Source organism: Brachypodium distachyon, chromosome 4, assembly GCF_000005505.3.
Source record: "Brachypodium distachyon strain Bd21 chromosome 4, Brachypodium_distachyon_v3.0, whole genome shotgun sequence".
Lineage (NCBI taxonomy): Eukaryota > Viridiplantae > Streptophyta > Magnoliopsida > Poales > Poaceae > Brachypodium > Brachypodium distachyon.
This window is the reverse complement of record NC_016134.3, coordinates 47,227,592-47,249,952: the sequence shown is the minus strand read 5'-3', so window position 1 is coordinate 47,249,952 and position 22,361 is coordinate 47,227,592. Positions and strand designations below refer to the sequence as shown.

The following is a 22,361-nucleotide window of genomic DNA, read 5'->3' as shown; positions in this document are numbered from 1 at the left end:
TGCTGCCCGTCTCCGCCGGGCGCCTCTGCTACACGGGTCTTCATCAGCCGCTGCTACCTCGCGGGATCTCTGCCGGCCGCCGCCGCCTCACGGCTTCTCCCCGGCCGCTGGCCCTTTGATCGGGTCTGTTTCGCTGCTCTGTTTCTTCGAACAGCAGCGTAGCAGTTTCCGATCCAGTTAAGAAGAACAGGTACAATGACGTCCTCCGGCTACGTTGCTATACCTCGCTGTCCGGTGATTTTTGATGGGATCAACTACACGGACTTCGTTGCCCACATGCGCATCCACACGCGCGGTCTTGGACTTTGGGGCGCTCTTTGCGGCAAGGTGCCGTGTCCACCGTCTCCCGTTCAACCGGTCGAGCCTTCTCCGCTGGTCCCTCCGACTGTTGATCCTACGGCTTCCCAGGATATTGTTGCTGCTGCCAAGAAGGCCGGCGATGCTGCTGTTGTTGCCTATGAGCAACGGCTCTCCGACTACAAGCTTGCACTTGATGATTTTCGTGTTGCGCTTGTTGCCTACACACACTGGATGGATGCAGATGCTCGTGCCTCGGCTGTTCTTGTTTCCAGTGTTCTGCCCCAGTTCTCCTCCGAGATTGTCGGCCTCTCCCCGGCGTTTCAAATGTGGACTCACCTAAGCCAGCGTTATCAGCCCTCTGGTGACACTCTGTACCTCTTCGTGGTTCGTCAGGAGCACGAACTTCGACAGGGTGATGCTACCATCGATGAATTCTATTCTCGGAGCTCAGCTATTTGGAGACAGCTTGATTCTCTTCGCTCCACTGGTTGTGGCACTTGTTCATGTTGTCAGACTGCTCGTGCTGATAAGGAGTTCCACCGTCTCTACGAGTTTTTGTCGCGGCCCCGTAAGGAGTTCGAGCCGCGGCATGCCCAGCTCTTTGCACGGGTCCCTCATGTCACTCTACTGGAGGCACTCACCGAGCTTCGTGCCGAGGAGACTCGTCTGCGTGGTGCTGGTTTATTGGAGATTCCCACCGTCCTCGCTGCTCGACCACCTGCTACACTGGCTACACCTCGTTCCAGTGCCTCGGCTCCCCTGCTGCCTACTCCAGCGGGTGGATCACGCCCTCCCTCTGGTGGTGGTCGCCCTCATTGCACCTACTGCGAGAAGGACGGTCACAGTTATTCTTCCTGCTTCAGGCGGAAGCGGGATCTTTCTCGTGGTTCTTCGTCTTCGGGCACCGGATCGTCTACTTCGACTTCTACATCGACATCCTCGGCCTTGTCATCCATCGAGCAGGAGATTGCACGTCTTCGTCGTATGCTTGCTGCTACTGGTTCTCCCTCAGCAGGTTCTGCAGGTTCTGCTACTGAGTCTTCTAGCTCTGAGAGACCGCCTCCGCAGTCAGGTACATTCCCGTGGATTCTCGATTTTGGAGCATCTTTTCACATGACCTCTGATTCTTCTATCTTGTCCTCCCTTAGACCTTTAGATTCTCCGGTTCATGTTCTTACTGCTGATGGTACCTCCCTTCCGGTTGCTAGTCAAGGCATTCTTAGCAATTCCACTTTCCATGTTTCTCCTGTTCCTCATGTTCCTCAACTCACCATGCAGCTTCTTTCTGCTGGTCGGCTTACTGACTCTGGTTGTCGCTTCATTCTCGACCCTGACTCTTGTTCTGTTCAGGATCGTCGCACGAGCGCTCTGGTTGGAGCTGGCCCCCGGTGCCGTGACTCTCAGGGCCTCTGGGAGCTTGACTGGCTTCGTTCTCCTTCCGCTGCCCCTGTCGCCAGCCTTTCAACTCCAGTGGTTATGTCTACTAGCTCTTTTCAGCAGTGGCACCATCGTCTTGGTCATCTATGTGGTTCTCGTCTGTCGTCTTTAGTTCGTCGAGGTCTTCTGGGGTCTGTCTCAGGAGATGTGTCATTAGATTGTCAGGGTTGTAAACTCGGTAAACAGATTCAGTTACCATATCCTCATAGTGAGTCCGTGTCTAAGCGTCCTTTTGATCTTGTTCACTCAGATGTTTGGGGTCAGGCTCCCTTCATTTTGAAAGGGGGTCATCGCTACTGTGTTCTTTTTATCGATGATTTTTCACGTTTCACTTGGATATACTTTATGTCTTCTCGTACTGAGGTTTTATCTATCTATCAGAAGTTTGCTGCCATGGTTCACACCCGGTTCCACACTCCTATTCGTGTTTTCTGTGCAGATTCTGTTGGTGAGTATACCTCTCGTTCTCTACGCGGATTCCTTGCTGAGCAGGGCACGCTTGCTTAGTTCTCTTGTCCTGGTACTCATGCTCAGAATGGTGTTGCTGAGCGCAAGCATCGTCATCTACTTGAGACGACTGGCGCCTTGATGATCGCTGCCTCTCTTCCTCCTCACTTTTGGGCTGAAGCAATATCTACCGCTGCCTATCTTATCAACATCCAACCATCCTCTGCTCTAAAAGGGGGCATTCCTCTTGAGTGTCTTTGGGATTGCTCTCCTAATTACTCTGAGCTTCGGTCATTTGACTGCGTTTGCTACGTTCTTCTAGCTGACCGCGAGCGTACCAAGCTGACAGCTCAGTCTGTTGAGTGCGTCTTCTTCGGCTATGATGATGAGCACAAGGGCTATCGGTGCTGGGATCCGAATGCTCGTCGGATACGGATTTCTCGGGATGTGACTTTTGATGAGTCTCGTCCTTTCTATCCTCGCCCATCTTCTCCCGAGGTTACTCCTGTAGAGTCTCTCTTCTTCCTGATTCTTTCTGATACATCTATACCAGCTAGTCGATTATCTGACCGTTCCATTGTGTCTTCACATCCTCCCTTTGAGACTTCACCCCCGTCGTCTCCTCCCCACACACCAGATTCTCCCGATCAGCCACAACATTCTCCTGATGCTCCATCTACCTTGGTTCCACCTGTGCCTTCCTATCCTTTTTACTACACCCGTCGTTCTCGACTTTCGGCTACTCCAGTTTCTCCTGTTCGGTTATCTTCCCCTGATATTTCGGACTCCCCTGTTCAGTTATCTTCCCCTGTTCAGACTTCAGATGTGCCTGGTCCTTCAGGTGAGGTCTCGTCTACCACTGTGCAGCCTCCCGTTCCTTCATATGGCCTTCGCGCTCGTCCGCTTCCTACAGTTGACCGTTATGGTTTTGCTGGCGCTGCTCCTCTTGAGCCATCCTCTTATTGTGATGCTGTTGTTCATCCTGAATGGCAGCATGCGATGGCCGAGGAGATTGCTGCCCTTGAGCGCACTGGCACGTGGGATATTGTTTCTCCTCCTCCCCGTGTTCGTCCTATCACTTGCAAGTGGGTCTACAAGGTTAAGACTTGCTCTGATGGTACTCTTGAGCGCTATATGGCGCGTCTTGTGGCTCGTGGTTTTCAGCAGGAGCATGGTCGTGATTATGATGAGACCTTTGCTCCTGTGGCTCATATGACCATTGTTCGCACTCTTCTTGCTGTGGCCTCTGTTCACCACTGGTCTATTTCCCAGCTTGATGTCAAGAATGCCTTTCTTAATGGTGAGTTGCGTGAGGAGGTCTACATGCAGCCACCTCCTGGGTATCTGTTCCTGACGGCATGGTTTGTTGTCTTCGTCACTCTCTCTATGGCCTTAAGCAGGCCCCTCGGGCCTGGTTTGAGTGCTTTGCCTCCGTGATCACTGTTGCTGGTTTTTCCGCCAGTGCACATGATCCTGCGCTCTTCGTCCACCTTTCTCCTCGAGGTCGGACTCTCCTTCTCCTCTATGTTGATGATATGATCATCACAGGGGATGACCCTGAGTATATTGCCTTTGTTAAGGCACATCTTAGTGAGCAGTTCCTTATGTCTGATCTTGGTCCCCTTCGATATTTTCTTGGGATTGAGGTCTCTTCCACCTCTGATGGCTTCTTTATTTCTCAGGAGAAGTACATTCAGGATCTTCTTGCTCGTGCTGGTCTTACTGATGAGCGCACTGTTGAGACTCCGATGGAGCTCAATGTTCATCTTCGTGCTTCTGATGGTGAGCCTCTTTCTGATCCGACTCGCTATCGTCATCTTGTTGGGAGTTTGGTCTATCTAGCTGTCACTCGTCCAGATATTTCTTATCCGGTTCATGTTCTCAGTCAGTTTGTTTCTGCTCCCACTCATGTTCACTATAGCCACCTCCTTCGAGTTCTGCGTTATCTTCGTGGGACTGTCTCTCGTCGTCTTTTCTTCCCACGCTCCAGCTCGCTCCAGCTTCGGGCATACTCGGATGCTACCTGGGCTAGTGATCCTTCAGATCGCCGGTCCTTGTTTGCTTATTGTGTTTTTCTAGGTGGTTCTCTTATTGCTTGGAAGACGAAGAAACAGGTTGCAGTCTCTCGTTCGAGTGCGGAGGCAAAGTTGCGTGCTATGGCGCTTTTGATAGCTGAGGTGACTTGGCTTCGGTGCTTACTTGAGGATTTTGGTGTTTCTGTTACTACAACTACTCCTCTTTTGTCAGACAGTACAGGTGCTATCAGCATTGCGCGTGATCCCATGAAGCATGAGCTTACCAAGTATATTGGTGTGGATGCTTCTTTCATGCGCTCTTGTGTACAGGATCAGGTTGTTGATCTTCAGTTTGTGCCTTCTGAGCTCCAGTTAGCAGATTTCTTCACGAAAGCCCAGACTAGAGCACATCATGGTTTTTATCTCTCCAAACTCAGTGTTGCTGATCCACCATGAGTTTGAGGGGGGGTGTTCGAGTTGTAGTTGTATAGTCATGTTATATCCCATTGTATAAGGGGTTTTCTGCATATTTGCCACACCTGTACCTGTATATATACTGGCCTTTGGCCTCCTGGAAATACAAGTTGCATATTTCCTAACAATTACTACTTATTAATTTGTGATATCAATCACTGAAATGATAATTTTTGAATCCTTTTATCAGATGCCCAAGGTTGTAAACCGAATACACCATGCTAAGAAACACGGTACCAGAACGATAGTATTCGTTGGTCTGATTTTGCAACATAAAGCTTTCATCAAACACATTCCACCAACAAAAGATACACCTCACAGAACACAAAACACTGTGAACTTTTATTCTTCATTGCAAAACATTGTGATGATCTTATTTCAAAGTACATTATATCGCGGTCTTATCCTGCAGCTTCAAGAACCAACAGAAGGCGGCGGAGTTTGGCACTCGGTCTTGAGAACCTCGACCCGGGCCACGTCGATCCCTTGCTTCTCCTGCTCGGTGAGGACGCGGCAGACACACTCCATGTCCGACTTCTTCACGGTGGCGCAACACTGCATCCTCGGGTGCGGGCGAGGGTGCGTGTGAGGCGGGTGCACCTTCTTGATGTACTTGCTGCACCAGTGGAGGACGGCATCCTTCTCTTCATAACAGTCGTCCTCACCGGCCACTAGTTTGTAGGAGGAGAGCATCATCAGAGATGCCAGGAGGAGCCATTCTGCCACTTTGCCTGAAGACGTCTTGTTTAGATACTATAGCTAGCTAGTGCACACTGGTGAAGAAGATCTGAACTCAGATTGATCAAAGCAGGCTTTCTGTGGTTGGCTTCTGCATCTTTTGATCCTATGGGGTATATATAGGAAAGAAGCTAGAGATTTAGATATGTCTATTTGGTGTGATGACAATCAATGAGATGTATGGAATCCACATTGGATACACACAACTTAATTAATTGTCTGGCTAATGTGTGTGGCTGGATGTGGTATCATTTATGGGGAATACATCTACACTCTTTTATTCCAATGGCACTTGCATAAGATACGTCTTGTATTAATTTCACCTGCTCCTTGTTCAATTTATGGGTGTTGTTGAATTGAAATGGAAAGACGTTCTCGTCCAGCCAAGAGTAAATTCCACATTTTACCTCCTAGTAATTGAGTGGTGACAGAGTATACATTTTTATTCGTCCAGCCGGGATCAATTCACGGATCGAAGTCTGTGTCAAGATTCAGTTTCTTCAGTTAGGACCTGTGCAGCGACTTGTTCAGTTAGCTAGTCGGCGGGGGCCAGCAAAGGGGTACCGAATTCACTTACTAAAGACAGATCAACGGCTGAGGAGGACGATGGCGAGAACCGGCAGATCGGACGGCTCTCAGTCGTCGTCTCGTTTTCACCTTGTTGTCTACAGCTTCTTACCCCGCTGCTCTGTTCTACTGTTGCTGTAAGGTGGTTTTCACTGAACTTTGCCAGCTCCTGGAGATGATATAACCTGAGTTTGGTCCCGAACACTATACGTGTGTGTTCCAGCATTTTCAGAGGTTCACTGCTACTACTTGCATTTGTCTGTGGGCTGCAAACTAGAATCGCGGGCCGGTCCGGGCCGGGCCGGATATATCTCGCCGGACCGGATCACGTACGACAGGACGTATCGGGAGTTTCAGGTTCCCTCCGTCTGGGCCGGTGGGCTATGTCGGCCGGCCCAGCAACACATTGGCTGACCTTTTAGTTTCTGACCCCCTCAAAAGAATAAAAAAAATGCATGTTGCTGGTGGACACGAAGGATGAATGAATGAATTCTCTATACGCACGGACGGCGGCCAGGTGCTCCTTAATAATTGGCAGTCCTTGGTCGCGTGCTACGCTGTAAGCTCTGACGTGACGAGCGGCGATTAGCTCCTTGATCCGGATTATGCTTTTCTTTAATCAATCCATTCGTTGTTTGCACATTCGAGGGCCCGTGCTAAAAAGAATATAATTAGCTGTTGCATAGAGGGGTCGTCTACGCATGGCCACGAGGGCAATAACGCATTTAGGTCGGCACAAGATAATCTACTGGATCCTTTTCATAATTCTTATCGAAATATTACATTTATCTGGAACAAATTTGAGACAAGAATTATGAAACGGAGGGAGTAGTTTCTTTAGGCTCTTTAGGCTTCTTAACCGGGAGGTTTAGAACGTCGAGATCCTCCAATCTGTAATAAGTGTCACTGATTTAGTAGAAATTGGAGGAGCAGAATTTTTGAATTTTTCGAAAAGGAGGATAATCCCGGTCCCATGCGCACAGGATAAGGATCATATGCGTAAGATCTATGGAAACAAAGAAACAAAAATGAGGAAACCATGATTTTTCCAAATTGATCTAGCCGTAGATGCATGTCACCCTTCAACGTGTTTAAAAGGAACTCGACGACCCACGCGAAAACTTTAATACTCTCACCGATCCATGTTAGTTATCGTTGATTCAGTAAAAAACCGGTCATCCATATTTCCAAGATTGCACGTGGACGAAAGAGTTGTGATGCCTCTAACATGGGGAGGAGGTTGGGGGTGTGGTTAGTGGTATCATCAGCCCTCCTAAAAAGCAGAAAATCTTCACATGGCCGTCTAGAAACCTCTGATACCTCGATTAGCTTATCCTTTTTTAACTTAGCGCGAGAGCCAATAGCAGGACCAGCCAAGCCACCATCACGGGTTTCATTCAGATTTCTTTCTTCCCTTTTTACTACTCCTTCTTTCTGTGCTGATCCAGGTCCAACTCCCGAGAAACACACACAGAGAGACCTCGCCGCTGGGGAACTCCTCAGCCCCTTCGCCCGAGCCCCATCCTCGATCAGTCAATCCCCTTCCCTCTGATCCGGGGAGGAGGAGGAGGAGGTTGTTGGGCGATATATCGGTCGGGATGGCCTCGACCCCGCAGCCGCCGCGGGGGGATCTCGCGGCGCGCCTGGAGGCCGCCGCCGTCGCGCCGCCGCCCGCCGCCGCGGCGCAGGATCTCGCGGCGCTCGGCCTCGCTGCAGCCAGATCGCTCCGCCACAGGCCGCCTCGCCACGGCGGGCAGATGCAGTCGGGTGAGCACACACGCACCAGCTGAGCATCATATGATACGTCGTAGGCACGCATGCTTTGGAGCTGTAAGCGTGTGTGCTCGTGCTAGCAGCCATGGCTCTGTAACATCGAGTGCTCTATCTAGTGTGTGTGTTCGTGCTGCTCATCTGTTAACTGCTGGTGCTCTTTTTTCATTTTGGATTATTTTCTACCACTTGATATGAACTCTGAACCTGCTGTTTCAGTTGTTCATTCATTCATTTGCTTGCTTGCCATCTGTGTGTGATCTGTGAATCGTGTGATGCTTCCAAGGTCTGACTTATGAGCTGCTCTGCGCTAGTGTGATCCCTTCCTGTTATTTTTAATTTCGACCCGATAATAGTGTAACCCTCAAGTTCAATCACTGAGCAATTTCTGTATGAATGTGCAAACTCCGTGACTGAAGAAATTTGGTGATGTTTTCCGCAGGTCCGGTTGAGCACCAGAGCATTTCAGGGTCGCTGATCCACTCGATGATCCAGTTCTGTGGAGCGCCCAAGTACTTTATGTTCAACGATCCGCAGCCGGTGATCCCGCCGCAGATGGCCGCGCAACCCAATCCCAGTCTTCCGGTGGCCACCGCCCTCTCGAGGGCCACCAACAACGAGACCGACAACCCTGAGGACTGGGAGTTCATCTCAGATGAGTCGCTCAACTACATCAGCCGGATGCTCATGGAGGAGGACATCGACGAGAAGGTCAGCATGTACCAGGAGGAGTCCGCCATGCTCCGTGCTACCGCCAAGCCGTTCTATGACATACTTGGCCACAAGTTCCCTCCGTCTCCTGATCGCAACCTCCCTTGGTCCCTTGACAGCCCTGGTGAGAGTAGCAGCAGCAGTCATGCCCAGTCTTTGTCAAGTGTCATTACTAGCTGCAGCAGCGGTGCTGTGGAGGATAGCAACCAGAGCCGTAACATTGGACACTGCGAGCAGCTGGAAGCTTATCGAGGCTTGCATGGTCAGTCTTTTCAGCCAGTGGTTAGCCCATCAAGTGGTGTTTCAGATGCAGCAGAGGCATTAGCAGATCCTTTGATCACCAATGGCAGGATCCCTGACAACTTGTTTGAGAGCCTCCCAAATTGGGATTTCAGGAGAGGTGTTGAGGAAGCGCAGAAGTTTCTCCCTGCTAGTGATAAGCTAGTAATTGATTTAGAAGCTGCTGATGTCTCAACGTCTCAAGTAGGGAAAGATATTTCTTTGAACGGCAGCAAGCCAGAGGTCTTGAATGCTAAGAAAAACAGACAGAGTGAAGATCTTGACTTGATAGAAGGACGAAGCATCAAGCAATCTGCATTCTGTTCTGATGAACCTGATTGGATAGAGATGTTCGATGGTTTGCTTCGTCAGACTGAACAGAAGGCTACAGTTCTGCGAGAAAAGATGCGTACCGAAGCTTCCAAGAATTCTCAGGTCACTCAGACAAAAGCAACAACTGGGGTGCGGACACGGGGCAGGAAGCCAACAAAAAATGATGTGGTGGACCTTAGGACCATCCTTATCCACTGTGCTCAGGCAGTAGCTGCTGATGACCGCCGAACAGCTAATGAGTTGCTAAAGCAAATTAAACAACATTCTAAGGTAAATGGGGATGGCAGCCAGAGGTTGGCGTTTTGCTTTGCACAGGGTCTCGAGGCTCGTTTGGCTGGCACAGGCAGCCAGCAGTACCACAGGCTTGTAGCGAAGCGGACGACTGCCTCTGACATGCTCAAGGCCTACCATCTTTACCTTGCAGCATGCCCATTCAAGAGGCTCTCGCATTTCCTCTCCAATCAAACAATCCTGAGCATGACGAAAAATGCATCGACAGTGCATATCATTGACTTCGGCATTTATTTTGGCTTACAATGGCCATGCCTCATCAGGCGTCTCTCCAAGAGGGAAGGTGGTCCACCAAAGCTGCGCATCACGGGAATTGATGTACCTGAGCCAGGTTTCCGCCCTACTGAGCGCATCGAAGAGACAGGACAAAGGCTTGCAGAGTATGCTGACAGGCTTGGTGTCCCTTTTGAGTACCATGGTATAGCATCAAAGTGGGAAACCATCCGTGCTGAGGACCTCAAGGTTGGCAAGGATGAAGTGGTGATTGTTAATTGCCTATATCGGTTCAGAAATCTTATTGACGAGACAGTTGCTGTAGACAGCCCTAGGAATAGGGTGCTGAATACCATAAGGCAAGTGAACCCAGCAATTTTCATCCATGGAATTGTGAATGGGTCGTACAGCGTTCCCTTCTTCATCACACGTTTCCGTGAGGCATTGTTCCATTTCTCTGCATTGTTTGACATGCTTGAGGCAACTGTGCCTCGAGATGATGACCAACGTAGACTCATTGAAAGAGATCTGTTTGGCCGAGAGGCACTCAATGTCATTGCATGTGAGGGCTCAGACAGAGTTGAGAGACCAGAGACATACAAACAATGGCAAGTAAGGAACCTGAGGGCAGGGTTTGTACAGTCTCCGTTAAACCAGGAAATTGTTGCAAAAGCTAAAGTCAAAGTGAAAGATATATATCACAAAGACTTTGTCATAGATGAAGACAGTGGATGGCTCCTGCAAGGGTGGAAAGGAAGAATAATCTATGCCATAACTACATGGAAGCCCAATAACAATTAGGTTCTTTACCTGCCTATCTCCTATGCCATTGTTGACTAGTGCACTGGTGTTTGGAGCTTGACTAGTGCACTGGTGTTTCAAGGTATATGCAGTGGGCTAACCTTACCTGCAATATTATGCATTTGTGTAGCTGCATCAGTATGTAACAATTGATGGCATAACAATATGTATTTGCGGTAATGCAGGTCCATGGACCTATTATTGGTGCAATTTTTTCTTGTTGAAAACACGCAATAGATTCTTGTAGCAGAAATTTGACAATGTCATGAAATGTTTGTTTGTCCAGGAAATGGCTTGAAGAATGAAAAGGAATGTTATTGCACTGCAGCAGATCAATGTGGAAGCCTTCGTAAGAATTCTGTGTCAGTTACATCTATGTAGTCCCTAGCCATACTAAGATAAGCTAGAGGAAGGAGCAGTGATTGAGCTCTCCCTTGGCCATGGTACTGTTACTTTAATTTCTATTTTTCTTCATTCCGGTTACTTCCACGATCATCCTGATTAGCAGTAACAAAACCACACCTTTTATATTAGTTAATCAGTTAACCAACTGCCCCCTATCTTAAGGTTTGTACTTTTGACTTCCTTGAATGTATATATGCTAGCACGTATGAGTTGGGTTCAGCATCATCGATTCAGTGTTGATATAGTTTTTCATGCAGATATATGTTTCTTTTACTCCCTCTGATCCTAAATTCTTGACTCAAATTTGCCCAAATATGGATGTATCTATTCTTAAAAAGCGTCTAGATACATGTAATATTTCGACAACAATTTAGGATCGGAGGGAGTAGTTGTCAACTTGTCATCATGAGCCTAACAAAAGGATAGTATAGAGCTGTGTCTGGTTCTTGTACTTTGATGTTCATTGTTTTAATCCAATCAGACAACTTAGTGAAGCACCCAAATAATTGAGCAAGATATGAGGTGAGTTGTGAACCCTCGTGATCAATAGTACTCCCTCTGATCCTAAATTATTGACTCAAATTTGCCCAAATATGGATGTATCTATTCTTAAAAAACGTCTACATGTAATATTTTGACAACAATTTAGGATCGGAGGGAGTACTAGTTAACACACTTTATGATTCACGGGTCATGGCTTCGTGCTGATATCAAGTTCAAGATCCTCTGCTGTCACAACTCAAGAGCCAAGAGCATTGATACTTAATTCCTCTGTATAGTTCTGTTAGTTCATCCAGTAAGAAAGTTTGGAAATTCTTGTTGCTAGAAAACCAAGAAACAGGTTATTAGTTATCACTTGTTGTTTGGCAGTTACAATTGATGGTGTGATGGATAATTCTTTCCGCAATGTGGGTTCAGTGGCCTGTTTCTGTAGCAGTGATTTTTGAACAGCATGCCTGAGAGCCTTCAAGCAGTTAATTTAAAATAAAATGTCATGAACTGTTGTTTCTCTCTCTCTCCAGGAATTGGCTTCAAGAGCGAACAAGATTGTTGTTGCACTGCGCAGGATGAATGTGGAAGCCTGTGTAAGACTTCACCATCACTTGTGTCTGTGTAGCCAGCTTCTCTATTAGTTAATATTAACTTAGCCAACTACCTTCTTAAGGTTTGTACTCTTGACTTTCTTGGGTCCATCTGTGTGTCAGTAAGCATGAGTTGGGTCCAGCATCAGCATCATCAAATCAAATATTTCTCCCATGAGCAAACATCCATATTTCATTTGATTACTTTCAGAGTATGCGCTGCATGCTGTCGATAGATGGGGGGTCCTTAGGCTTCAGTGGGGCACTGGTTTGAGCAATTGAGCAAAAGAAAGGCAGCCTAGTACAACTTTATAGAGTACTTGCCTTTCTGTTTTAAGAACTAGTTGACGGTGCTAATAAAATGGATAAGATATCGGTGGATGCTGGTTGATACGTGCATGCAACCACTGTCGCCATCTCTTGGGTTTAATAATGCATTTCCCTTGGCCGACCTCCTCTTTGTTGCAACTTCCAGTATGACTTTCTTGGCCAGTTGCTCTGCTGTATATTGAACGGTTGATATGTATTAATATTGTTTTTCATTGTTTTTGAAGTTGCAAAAACTGGATTGTTGTTCTAACCTTTCTGCAAACTCAAATTACTAGAATCAAATCGTTGTCCCTGACTACTACTACTATATTATTACTGTCTAATTTACAGTAATGTGTGCTTAGGAAAACTAGATCCTGAAGTCATTTTTTCTACTCCGTTTGCTGTCACCATTGATCAAACTTCAGGAAAACAAATATTTCTTTCTTGACTGGTATCATTCTTCAAAATGGTGATGAGCACGGGCATGGCATGGCCGCATGGGCGATGCATGTGAACCGGGGAAAAAGAAGGATAAATAAAGCTGATGGCGACATGGAACCAACCGCCGAGGTTGCTCTTTCTTGTGTGCGCTCAAAGGGAAAAAGAAAGCTCTCGCCACCATAATGAACATGGGGACACAATCTGGCCGTTTGATTGATGATTTCAGGATTGGTGTTGTCTTGTGTTGCTGTCCCCAAATCTGTGATTCCTTGGTGTAAAGGGAAAGCAGGCAATGAGAGGTCCATGAATTTTCTTCCGCTCCCGTAATGCTCCTGTGGGTGTTAATTAACTCGCTTAACCTTTCCAGATAATGGGAGAAAAATGTTTGGGCCTCTGCATCAGATTAGTCTGCCTAATTGGTTCCTATATTTTTTATGATGAAAGCATGACAAGGGGCCTGTCTGGTTCACGCTAGGGCCTCTTTAATTCAAAGGATTTTGGTAGTAGAAAATTTGGAGGACTGAAATCCTAGCCAGATATGATCTGATCTAAGGATTCATTCGCACTACAGAAATTTCTCATCCATCCACTACAACATCTTGGAAAGAATACCTAGTTTTTCCTGTGGTTCAATCAAATATACTTTGGTTGTAAGAATGAAATTGGCATTCCATTGTAACCTTTTATTTATTTATCTATCTTCCATTCCTGTATTGTTCTGATCCTGAGAATCAATTAGGCCCTGAATTCTCCGGATTTCTGCTGGGAACTAGACTGTTTTGGCGTGAAAGTCATGTGAACTTTCTGCGAATCAAAGAGGCCAGAGGACCTTTCCGTCTTCAGTTCATGTAGCTTTGGGCCGCCAGGAAGGTTAAAACTAAAAAGCACCACGAGGGATGGAGAGCCCGTGAGCCGGTTCATGAGGAGCACGGGGAGGGTGGATGGATGTGTGTGATGAACGATGGACTTAGAGATGATCAAAGAGCAAAGCATGTGCAGCAGAAAAAAGCATGAAATGGAAAGCTAAACTGAGAATGAAAGAGATCAGAAGAACAAATCAGGATGCAAAGGTATCATCATGGATGGTTTTAGCAAGCGAACAAGAAGATCATGAAACTGGTTTTGCTGGAGCTGGCGCGTGACACGCGAATGCTAAATCTGAACGAACAACAGGACAAATCATCTCTAGGTGTGGCCTTGCGTAACTGGGCGTCACAGATATGGGCCCAAGTGCTCAAAAGCCCAACACTTGGTCTTTTCGTTCGTCCTCTGGGATATGGCCCAAGCATGAGACTAGGCCTCTGCGTGATTTCGTGAAATCCTTTTCGGCCTTTGTCACCCCGATTGGCCCAAGCATGTGTTCGAGCCTATTTCCCTCTTCATCTTCCCTCCCGGAGCAAGCGGCCGCGATCGGCCATCCTTCTTTTTTCTCGATTTGAAAGTGCCAATCACAGGAGTTGTTGTCGTGTTTCGTGTCATGTTTTCCAAAGTATTGCTGGAACTTACTCTTACAAGACCCACGCGAAATTTTATGTCAAATTTTGACCAAAAGTTACATTGGTAATATGAGAGTATTACAGCACAAAATATATATGGCACGAACTTTAATATAAGTCTTATAAACCGAAACAGAGTGAGTAATTTAAGATGGTTCCAAAACTAAAAATAATAATCGTGGACAGGCCATGCATACATATATAGCCACCGGTTGACATAAAGATTGTGACATAAAGAGTACACATAGCAATCGCCTCGAATTAATCAAGGCATTATTTGGACGTGTCGACGGTGATATAGTATGTGCATGCCATCATCTGCTAAAGCTAATCAAAGCATGAAGAGAACAAAACAGTGTACAGTACTTAGCTAGCAAGCGTATGCTTCAAGCCAAAGCGATCGCCATGCCTTGTCGATAGAGCCATTAATTCTTTTTCCTTTCGTTAAACCGGCGGCTTGAACAGCAGCATAATTAGACGCATGCCTCGTTGTCTCCATGCATAAATGGTCCCAACTGAACTCATGTCCACGATGCACTCGCATGCATATATATGCTCCCAACTCCAAATTCCCCAACCAAGGGAGTCCCGCCGGCAACCGGCCATGATAATCATTCCCTTCCGAAATAAGCGACTCATTTCAGAATCTATACAAATTCACGTAACTTATTTAAGAACCGAGAGATCCGGAGCAGGTTAATTAATTCTCTAATCTTTCATGGAATGATCGAAGGACTGTACACATCGTTTCTGCGCCTTCTGGATAATAATCATAGGTTTAGTGCTTGAAAAGAATACTCCTAATTTTAGTTAACCGCTGAATTTCTCCTTTTCTTCTTCGCGAAATAAAAAAAAATTGTCCTTTTTTCTTCACAAAAGGAAAGATTTTCTCCTTTTATTGTATGGCACGGACATTTACATGCACATACAGTAGACAATTGGGATATTGCTTTTCTGTATATTTTTCTCAAAACACAGAACTTTGAGTTTTTTTTTACTTTTAGATATACTCCCTCCATTTCTAAATACTTGTCGCTATTTTAATGCAAGTATCTTTTTACAATGATCTTAGTTATATGCCGTCCATCTTACTTTGGGAAGATATCTTAATATCTTACACAGTGTTCGCCTCAAAACCCAATTAAGTCTCGTTTCTCACCACTCTCTATCGTCTCTGTCCCTGTAAAAGACTCAATTGGATCAATACAATACACCTGTATGTATATATTGTGCTCACTCTTCGAAATCTGAAAAGGCATGGCGTTCGTGCGTGCGTGCGTGCGTGCATGATGGATGCTTTGAGTTGAGTTGCCAACAAACAAATATTTGCATGCGAGCGAGGCGTGTGTGCTTCTCTTTTGCCATGCCCCATCATTCTGTCCTGCCTGCCCACCACATGCCTCTCCATTGTCCAAGCTGTCTTTTGATACCTTTTGGTTGAGCGACCGGCCGATCGATCGACTTGCATGCACGATTCCATCATGCACACCAGACACCAGCAACGGGTTAAGATCGATGATTAAGATCAATGAGACGGCTGTTTAAGTACTCTTCTACTACTCTTGCGAGTATACATTAACTAGGATCAATGTATATATGTGTGTGTACAAGTATAGTAAAAACTAAAGATTGTGTATTCTTTTTTCCCTTTTAATAGTCGATGCATAATACTCCCTCCCTACCATATTAGGTGACTTTCTATTACATATATCTAGACGCTTTTTAGGCATAAATACATTCATATTTGGGAAAATTTAAGTCACATTTGAGTCACTTAATATGGGACAGAGGGAGTATGTTTTAGTGTATGTTGTTACCGCTAATTAAGCACATTGCTGATGATTACTATTGGTGATTTGACTGACTTCTCTTTGAGGATGCTTGTATGTTCCCTCTCTCTCTTTTTTATTTTTTCCGTTGGGCGAGTAAATGTGTTCCTTGATTTTAAAGAAGCTAAGGCACCTGAAGGAGTACGTACCGATCGGCCACGGTCAGCGTGCCGTTTAATATCCACAGATAGAGCTAGTAAATGTGTGTCTCTTCTTCTCGGAAGAAAACCCTAATACACTGGCTTGTTGTTTGGTTCCAGCACAATGTACAAAATCTGACGAACTTTGATGGAACAATTGGCAAAAAAAAAAAATTGAAGGAAAAAACACTTCCGTTAAACCAGAGACACCACAGTTGCACACGGAACAATTGGCAAATAGTTAGTCTGTTGCCAATTTGACAAGATCTGGCTGGCTGATACTTAGAAATCAAAACTTACGTGGTGGTAGGATACAACAGATCCATTTACTCGCTCTGCTTTGACAGAATTAATAAAGATACATACACCTTCGTCGCTCTCAAATTCTGACATTTATTCACCTCGCAACTGTCGGTTCCAACATATTGCCCTGCACATACGACTGTTTGCTTACGTGTCAATATGAAAGAAGGACGGCGAAGACATTGATACAGATGTCGACACAGGCTGTCATGTCATGTCAACGAGACAACTTCGCAAACACGCCACATAAAATCAAAACAGTTACCGAAACCGTCGGTTCAAGACAAGAAATACGCCATAACATGTTTGTTTTTTGCGAGTCTGGTCCGGAATCGGACAACAACGTACGGTTCGGGTGTTCGGCACGAGCCGAGAGAGACAAAACATATTCACCGGTCTTATATACATCACCGCTATCCTATCCGCTATATTTTCTCTGATTTTTCTTTAGGGTTCGCAATCCCTACTCCAATTTTCAAAACTCATCCGGTAACGCCTACATATATTACAAGTTCATATTTCCAAAAGCATACACTATTGTGTAGTATTTTCGTTCATAGGACATAGTGTTTGTTACTTTGTTTGTCAATTGGCGGTGGTAGCTCCAAGAGGTTGAACAAACAGATGAAAAAAATGATACGGGGACATCTAAATTTCCAGCAAGAAGAAGAAAGTTGTACTGCTGCCCAACTGCACAGCTGTACCTCACTCACTTACCATTGTGGCCCAGGTGTTCTGCAGCAAACAACAGCAGACTCTTCTCACTCATTTCTCATCGACCCGAGCAGAGCAGCCACTCGATCCACAATCCCCCTCTCCTCCCTCCCTTCCCCCCCACGCCGCCTCTCTCCCCTGCGCGAGGCGACCGGCGGAGTAGCCGGGCGAAGCAGGCGGTGGCTGCCGACCCACCCGGGGAGACGACGACTGCGACGACGGCAAGGAAGAGGCGGCGTGGTTCTTGGGGCCGGCGATGACATCGACCCCGCCGGCGCGAGATCTCGACCCGGCGGCCCCGCCCACGCGAGATCTCGCGGGACTCGCCCTCGGCGCCGAGAGATCCCGCCGCCCGCGGCCTCGCCATGGAGCCCACGCCGCCACGCCCTCAGGTCAGTACCGGCGTACCGCCTACCCCCCGTGATGAGATGACCCCCGCTTCGCCTCAGGGCCGGCCGGCTCCTATGTGTCCCCGTCCTTGCTATTTTTTCTACTAGTACAGTTGGAGTACTAGTCACCAGTGTCCTGTACTTTCTTCAATCCCCTCGAATTCAATAGCAGGCCATCTTTGCTGTGCAAAATTTATGATGTGTTCTGTAGTTCTTCGCTAACTGAAGAATGAATTTTTCGGTGTCTGGCAGGCCAATCGCCCGACCGGCGCGGCTCCTCCTCCTCCTCGTCGTCCACCTGCAAAGATTTCCTCCGGAAGTTCGTGGACAACGAGCTTCTGACTGCTAGCCTGGAGGACTGGTTTTCCGGCAACAGCCAGGACTGCGGTTTCAGGAAGCCGTCTTTCGAGGTCCCTTTCGACCTCACCGAGCTGCAGAGTTTCGACTATGCTCTTGAAGGTGTTACCTTTCAGCAGCTCGTGCGGATGCCCAACGCTCTCCATGCCTCGACATCGGATGTCTTTGAAGCCACCGCGCATCTTGCTCTGGAGGATTTTCTGCATGCGGGGATCAAGGGGCTGTGGGAGGCCTTCTGGGGTCCTGAGGAAGCGATGCCTTTCTCGGTCGCTTGTATACACAGCACGAGCTCCAGGTTTTATCCTGCTGAGAAGGCTATTAGCAGTGGGAAACTCGATGGTGTTTGCGCGACGGCTGTGCTGCTGAAGAACTCGAAGCATTCGCAAGGAAGGTGGGATCATATTGTCGTGCTGGCTTTGTTGAGACCTGATATTGGGATGGTTTCTGCACAGAACGACCAGCGACCATCTCCTGCTGTCCTGGGGGAGGCATTGTTCTTTGCGCTTCGTGTGCTACTCTCTCGGAGCCTAAGCAGGTCCTCCACTGTCCTTCGCAATTCAGATTCTGTTTATGTGCTCCTTGTTGATTCGCAGTTTGGGGGAGTGGTAAATGTCCAAGGTGATCTGAACAAGTTGAATTTCGATTCGAACAATGTTTATGAGTGTGCTGCTGAATGGATAAAAAAGGAAGCCAAAATTACAGTTTCTTCCGTAGATCGAGTGTGGAACAAACTTGGTAATGCCAACTGGGGAGACGTCGGGACCCTTCAAGTTCTCCTTGCAGTTTTCCACTCGATGATCCAATTCTGTGGAGCACCAAAGTATTCTCTTGATGAACTAGCCACAGAGCACAGTTCCAGGCTACAGTGTCGAAGATCAGAAAGACACTTGGTTGATAGGCAGTCTAACAATGGAAATGGTCTGTTTCGATTCCAGCAACGAAGTCATTCCCCTGAAATTGTGGAAGTACAGGAGGAAGGTACTGTTGATATAAAACCTGAGGAGATCTTGAAGCTTGAGATAGGGTCCATTGTCTTGATGGAGGACTCTAGCTGCCAGAAGAGTTTTCAGATCAATGATATTCGAACAGAAAGTGAGCCTCCTATTTATGGTGCTATTCCTGTGGAAGAGCCTACCAGATCCTATTTGTTGTATGTAGGTTCCAGCCCTTCTCATCTGGAGCCAGCATGGGAGGATATGAATTCCTGGTACCAAGTTCAAAGACAGACGAAAGTACTGACCTTGATGAAGCAAAGAGGCATTTCTAGCAGATACATACCGCAGATGGAAGCTTCTGGACGTGTAGTCCATCCAGGCCCATGTAACAAGCCAAACTCCAGCGGGAGTTGTGGTCATCCATTGTGCAGTACTCCAATCCTTGTCACCTCACCAGTCGGTGAGACAATTTCAAATCTGATACGGAACGGATTGTTTGGTGTGGAGGACGCTCTCAGATGTTGTCATGACTGTTTGTCTGCTCTTGCTGCTGCATCATCTGCAGGAATCCGTCACGGTGACATACGGCCAGAGAATGTGATCCGTGTCAGCAATGGTTCAAGGCCTCCATATTTTGTACTTATTGGATGGGGTCATGCTATACTAGAAGATAGGGATCGACCCTTAATGAATCTATTCTTCTCATCTACATTTGCTCTCCAGGAAGGCAAGCTATGTGCAGCATCAGATGCAGAAAGTTTAATTTATCTTTTATATTTCTCGTGCGGTGGAGTCTGCCCAGAGCTTGACTCAGTTGAAGGTGCACTTCAATGGAGGGAAGCATCATGGTCAAGGAGAGTTATACAGCAGAAATTGGGTGACGTTGCAGCAGTGTTGAAAGCATTTGCAGATTATGTTGACAGCCTTTGTGGGACCCCATACCCAATGGACTATGAGATATGGTTGCGAAGGTTTCGTAGAACAATCAATGAAGATCATGGGAAAGAGGTTGATACATCAAGTTAATGATGCAGAAAATGCTCTTCACAATTGCAACCTGGAAGATCAAGAGCAGTTAAATCCATACCGTGTATTGTTGTTGTAGATAATTGGTAATTTATTGGTAGAATTGTAGGTCTTGTGAAAGGTCCATAGCTCACAGTACCCTTGGTCTTACTCCAATTCATCTGATGGGTACCTACAATCTGGCAACCTGCTGCTGCTCTCAACTTGGATTTTTGACTGTATTACCCTCTCACAAGAATGCAGTGGAGATCCTTGAGGATATCGGCAACAGGATTATTTTGGAAATGTTCAAAGTTGGCAAGCCATGCTTTGGCTTATCTCAGAGATTCTGTGTTCATTCTACTCGTTCTGGCTGATTATATCAACGATTCGATCCTGATCAGTGTCTAAAATGTTAAACTTTAAAGTGGTAGATCACAAGTGTGTGGTATAGTGGATCAATTTTTTTGCTCGCTTTTCTTTTAGATATTGCTCCAGAATGGATTTGTGAATTGTGATTAGAGGCGGTGTACTGGTGCGGCATAGTTAGTAGCAGTCTGTTCTGACTAAATTAATTTTTTGGTGAGGGGAGGTGCAACTGTCAGATGCATCCAGTTCATGTAAATGTTGGTCATGTTCAGTTGTTCCAAACTCCTGTCCTGCAATTGCTGGGTGTTGATTTGTGTGATAATCCTCACTTGGCCCATCCCATGCATGGAGAAATATTCTTGTGATAGTGGTATGAATCATTTCTTTGCACCATGACAGTGCTACTGTTCTTGTTGCTTGCATTCCAGCACATGCTGAGACTGAAGTGCAGCTTATATATCCAGATTGTTTAGTGAATTTGTCGCAACTTATTTCACTCTGAGGTGCTGCAAATAGTTATGCAGAAATGAATGTTGTAGTGCTTTAAATGCTGATGAGAATAAGCTTTTCCCTCGTTTTGTTTTGTTATTATCATCATCAGAAAAATGATCTCTTAAACGTTTGCCTGGTTGAGGATCTAACAGAACCCAGTTCCTGTCCAATGTACATGGCAATTGATGACATTTATCCATATCTGATGGGCTTTTGTTAAAAAATTCTGATGATATTATCTGGTTGAATAACTCTCAATGATATTATCCTGTCGAATTAAGAGCTTATTTGGAACACACTGATTTCACAGAAAACAGTTCAATTCTCTGCATAAAATGGAGGAAAACTGGTTTCGGAACTGCAATGTAGACTTTCGGACAAAATGAGTATAAACATTGACTAAAGAGAATGTCATAAAAAAAATTGGGCTCTTAAATTGCGGGATACTTCAATGTATAGCAAAGATAACCTTGGTCCAACTTACAATACAGAGTAAACACAAGGGTTACTTCAGTGAAACGCCACATGCCATTTCCTCACTCGATCTGAGCCGCACAAGCTTGATCAGACGGCTGCTTCACCGAACAACCGATCCGGAAGAGAAGAGGAAGCAGGCCGCCGCCGCCGCAGCTCTCTCGTTCATCGCCCGCCGCCTTCGCATCCGGCCCGCTTCAGCGAGAAAAAAATCCATGGCGGCCGCCGCACCCGTGTACCGGCGGGTGATGAAGGCGGTGCAGAAGCACGTCGGCGTGGGCGCCGACAAGAAGCACTTCCGCGAGTTCGTGGCCGCCGAGTTCCGCTGCCCCACCGGCACGGAGGCCGACGCCAGAGCCAGGCTGCGGCTCGCCGGGGACTACGCCTACCTCCTCACGAGCGTCCAACACCAGAAGGTCGGACCTTTCTTTACATGCTTACGATCCGGAATGTTTTGTTGTGCATTACTTGTGTTCGATGAAATGCCCGAGGATAGACTAGTTCGCGAGAGCGTCTTATTGTGATCAATTTGGGCCTGGAGTATACATGTATGTGCACTGTGGAAGCACTGATTTCCCTGTGTTTCCGTAAGTTTGGATGCGCTGATTGGTTTTTTCAATCACTGTGTTGTGAGTTTAGTTTGAATGATGATATGCAACATATACGAATTGTGTCCTAAGTGATAATACTATACGAGGGTATGCTGGTTGAAAATTGCTGATTTCCATGAACCTCGTTGGATAACCTATTTTAGATCAAACAAATCTTTCTTACACTTGTGATGGTTGCATATCATCACCATTGTCTTTTGCTGGCGCACTCCACTAACTATGCAAATTATGCTTGATTGTCCAGGAGCTGCTATTCTCGTACAACATAGCTGTGGACAGATCTGAAGAAATGAGGAAGACATTGAACAAATCTGCTGCCAGTGTAGGCCTTCAGCTTCCAGATGTCTACCAGCCGTGAGAGCCACTTTTCCACATGTCTGTGTGACCCATGGTACTGTATTTTAGCCATGAAAACTTGGAGTAACTTTGCTTGCTTTAGAAAATTCCAGTTGTTCTGGAAAGTTTAGTCTGCTAGCTGTAAGCAGCTGTACTCTTCCCAATAATGAGCTGTGCCATTGGTTTTGTTGATGCTTTACACTATCTTGTTCCATGTGGTGTATGTATTTCTTTGAAGTTAATTTATGAGAACCTGTCATTTCCCTGTTGCAATTAGCAGAGTGTCTCGATTGTT

General features: G+C 46.5%; 3 protein-coding genes across 5 annotated transcripts; all 3 read left to right on the top strand.

Moving 5' to 3' along the window:
• The first annotated feature begins 7,346 nt into the window (after positions 1-7,346).
• LOC100824633 (scarecrow-like protein 9) lies at positions 7,347-13,273 on the top strand. Of its 3 annotated transcripts, XM_024463003.1 has the most exons (5): positions 7,349-7,745; positions 8,191-10,458; positions 10,663-10,819; positions 11,804-11,866; positions 12,601-13,273. In XM_024463003.1, exons 1-2 carry the CDS (start codon positions 7,577-7,579, stop codon positions 10,374-10,376), a joined length of 2,355 nt encoding a protein of 784 aa, XP_024318771.1. In that variant the 5' UTR covers positions 7,349-7,576; the 3' UTR covers positions 10,377-10,458; positions 10,663-10,819; positions 11,804-11,866; positions 12,601-13,273. The 3 variants fall into 3 exon arrangements, with proteins under 3 accessions (XP_010238778.1, XP_024318771.1, XP_003577096.1); XM_010240476.3 differs by lacking the exon at positions 12,601-13,273 and having other exon boundaries at positions 7,347-7,745; positions 8,191-10,376; positions 11,804-12,411; XM_003577048.4 differs by lacking the exon at positions 12,601-13,273 and having other exon boundaries at positions 11,804-12,411.
• Positions 13,274-17,136: 3,863 nt separating this feature from the next.
• On the top strand, positions 17,137-20,546 carry LOC100841895. The gene is made up of 2 exons (XM_003578932.4): positions 17,137-17,490; positions 17,740-20,546. Exons 1-2 carry the CDS (start codon positions 17,355-17,357, stop codon positions 19,803-19,805), a joined length of 2,202 nt encoding a protein of 733 aa, XP_003578980.1. The 5' UTR covers positions 17,137-17,354; the 3' UTR covers positions 19,806-20,546.
• A 637-nt stretch (positions 20,547-21,183) lies between these two features.
• On the top strand, positions 21,184-22,342 carry LOC100824328. Its single transcript, XM_003577047.4, has 2 exons — positions 21,184-21,535; positions 21,975-22,342. The coding sequence occupies exons 1-2, from the start codon at positions 21,335-21,337 to the stop codon at positions 22,086-22,088; spliced, it is 315 nt and encodes a 104-aa protein (XP_003577095.1). The 5' UTR covers positions 21,184-21,334; the 3' UTR covers positions 22,089-22,342.
• The last annotated feature ends 19 nt before the right edge of the window (positions 22,343-22,361 follow it).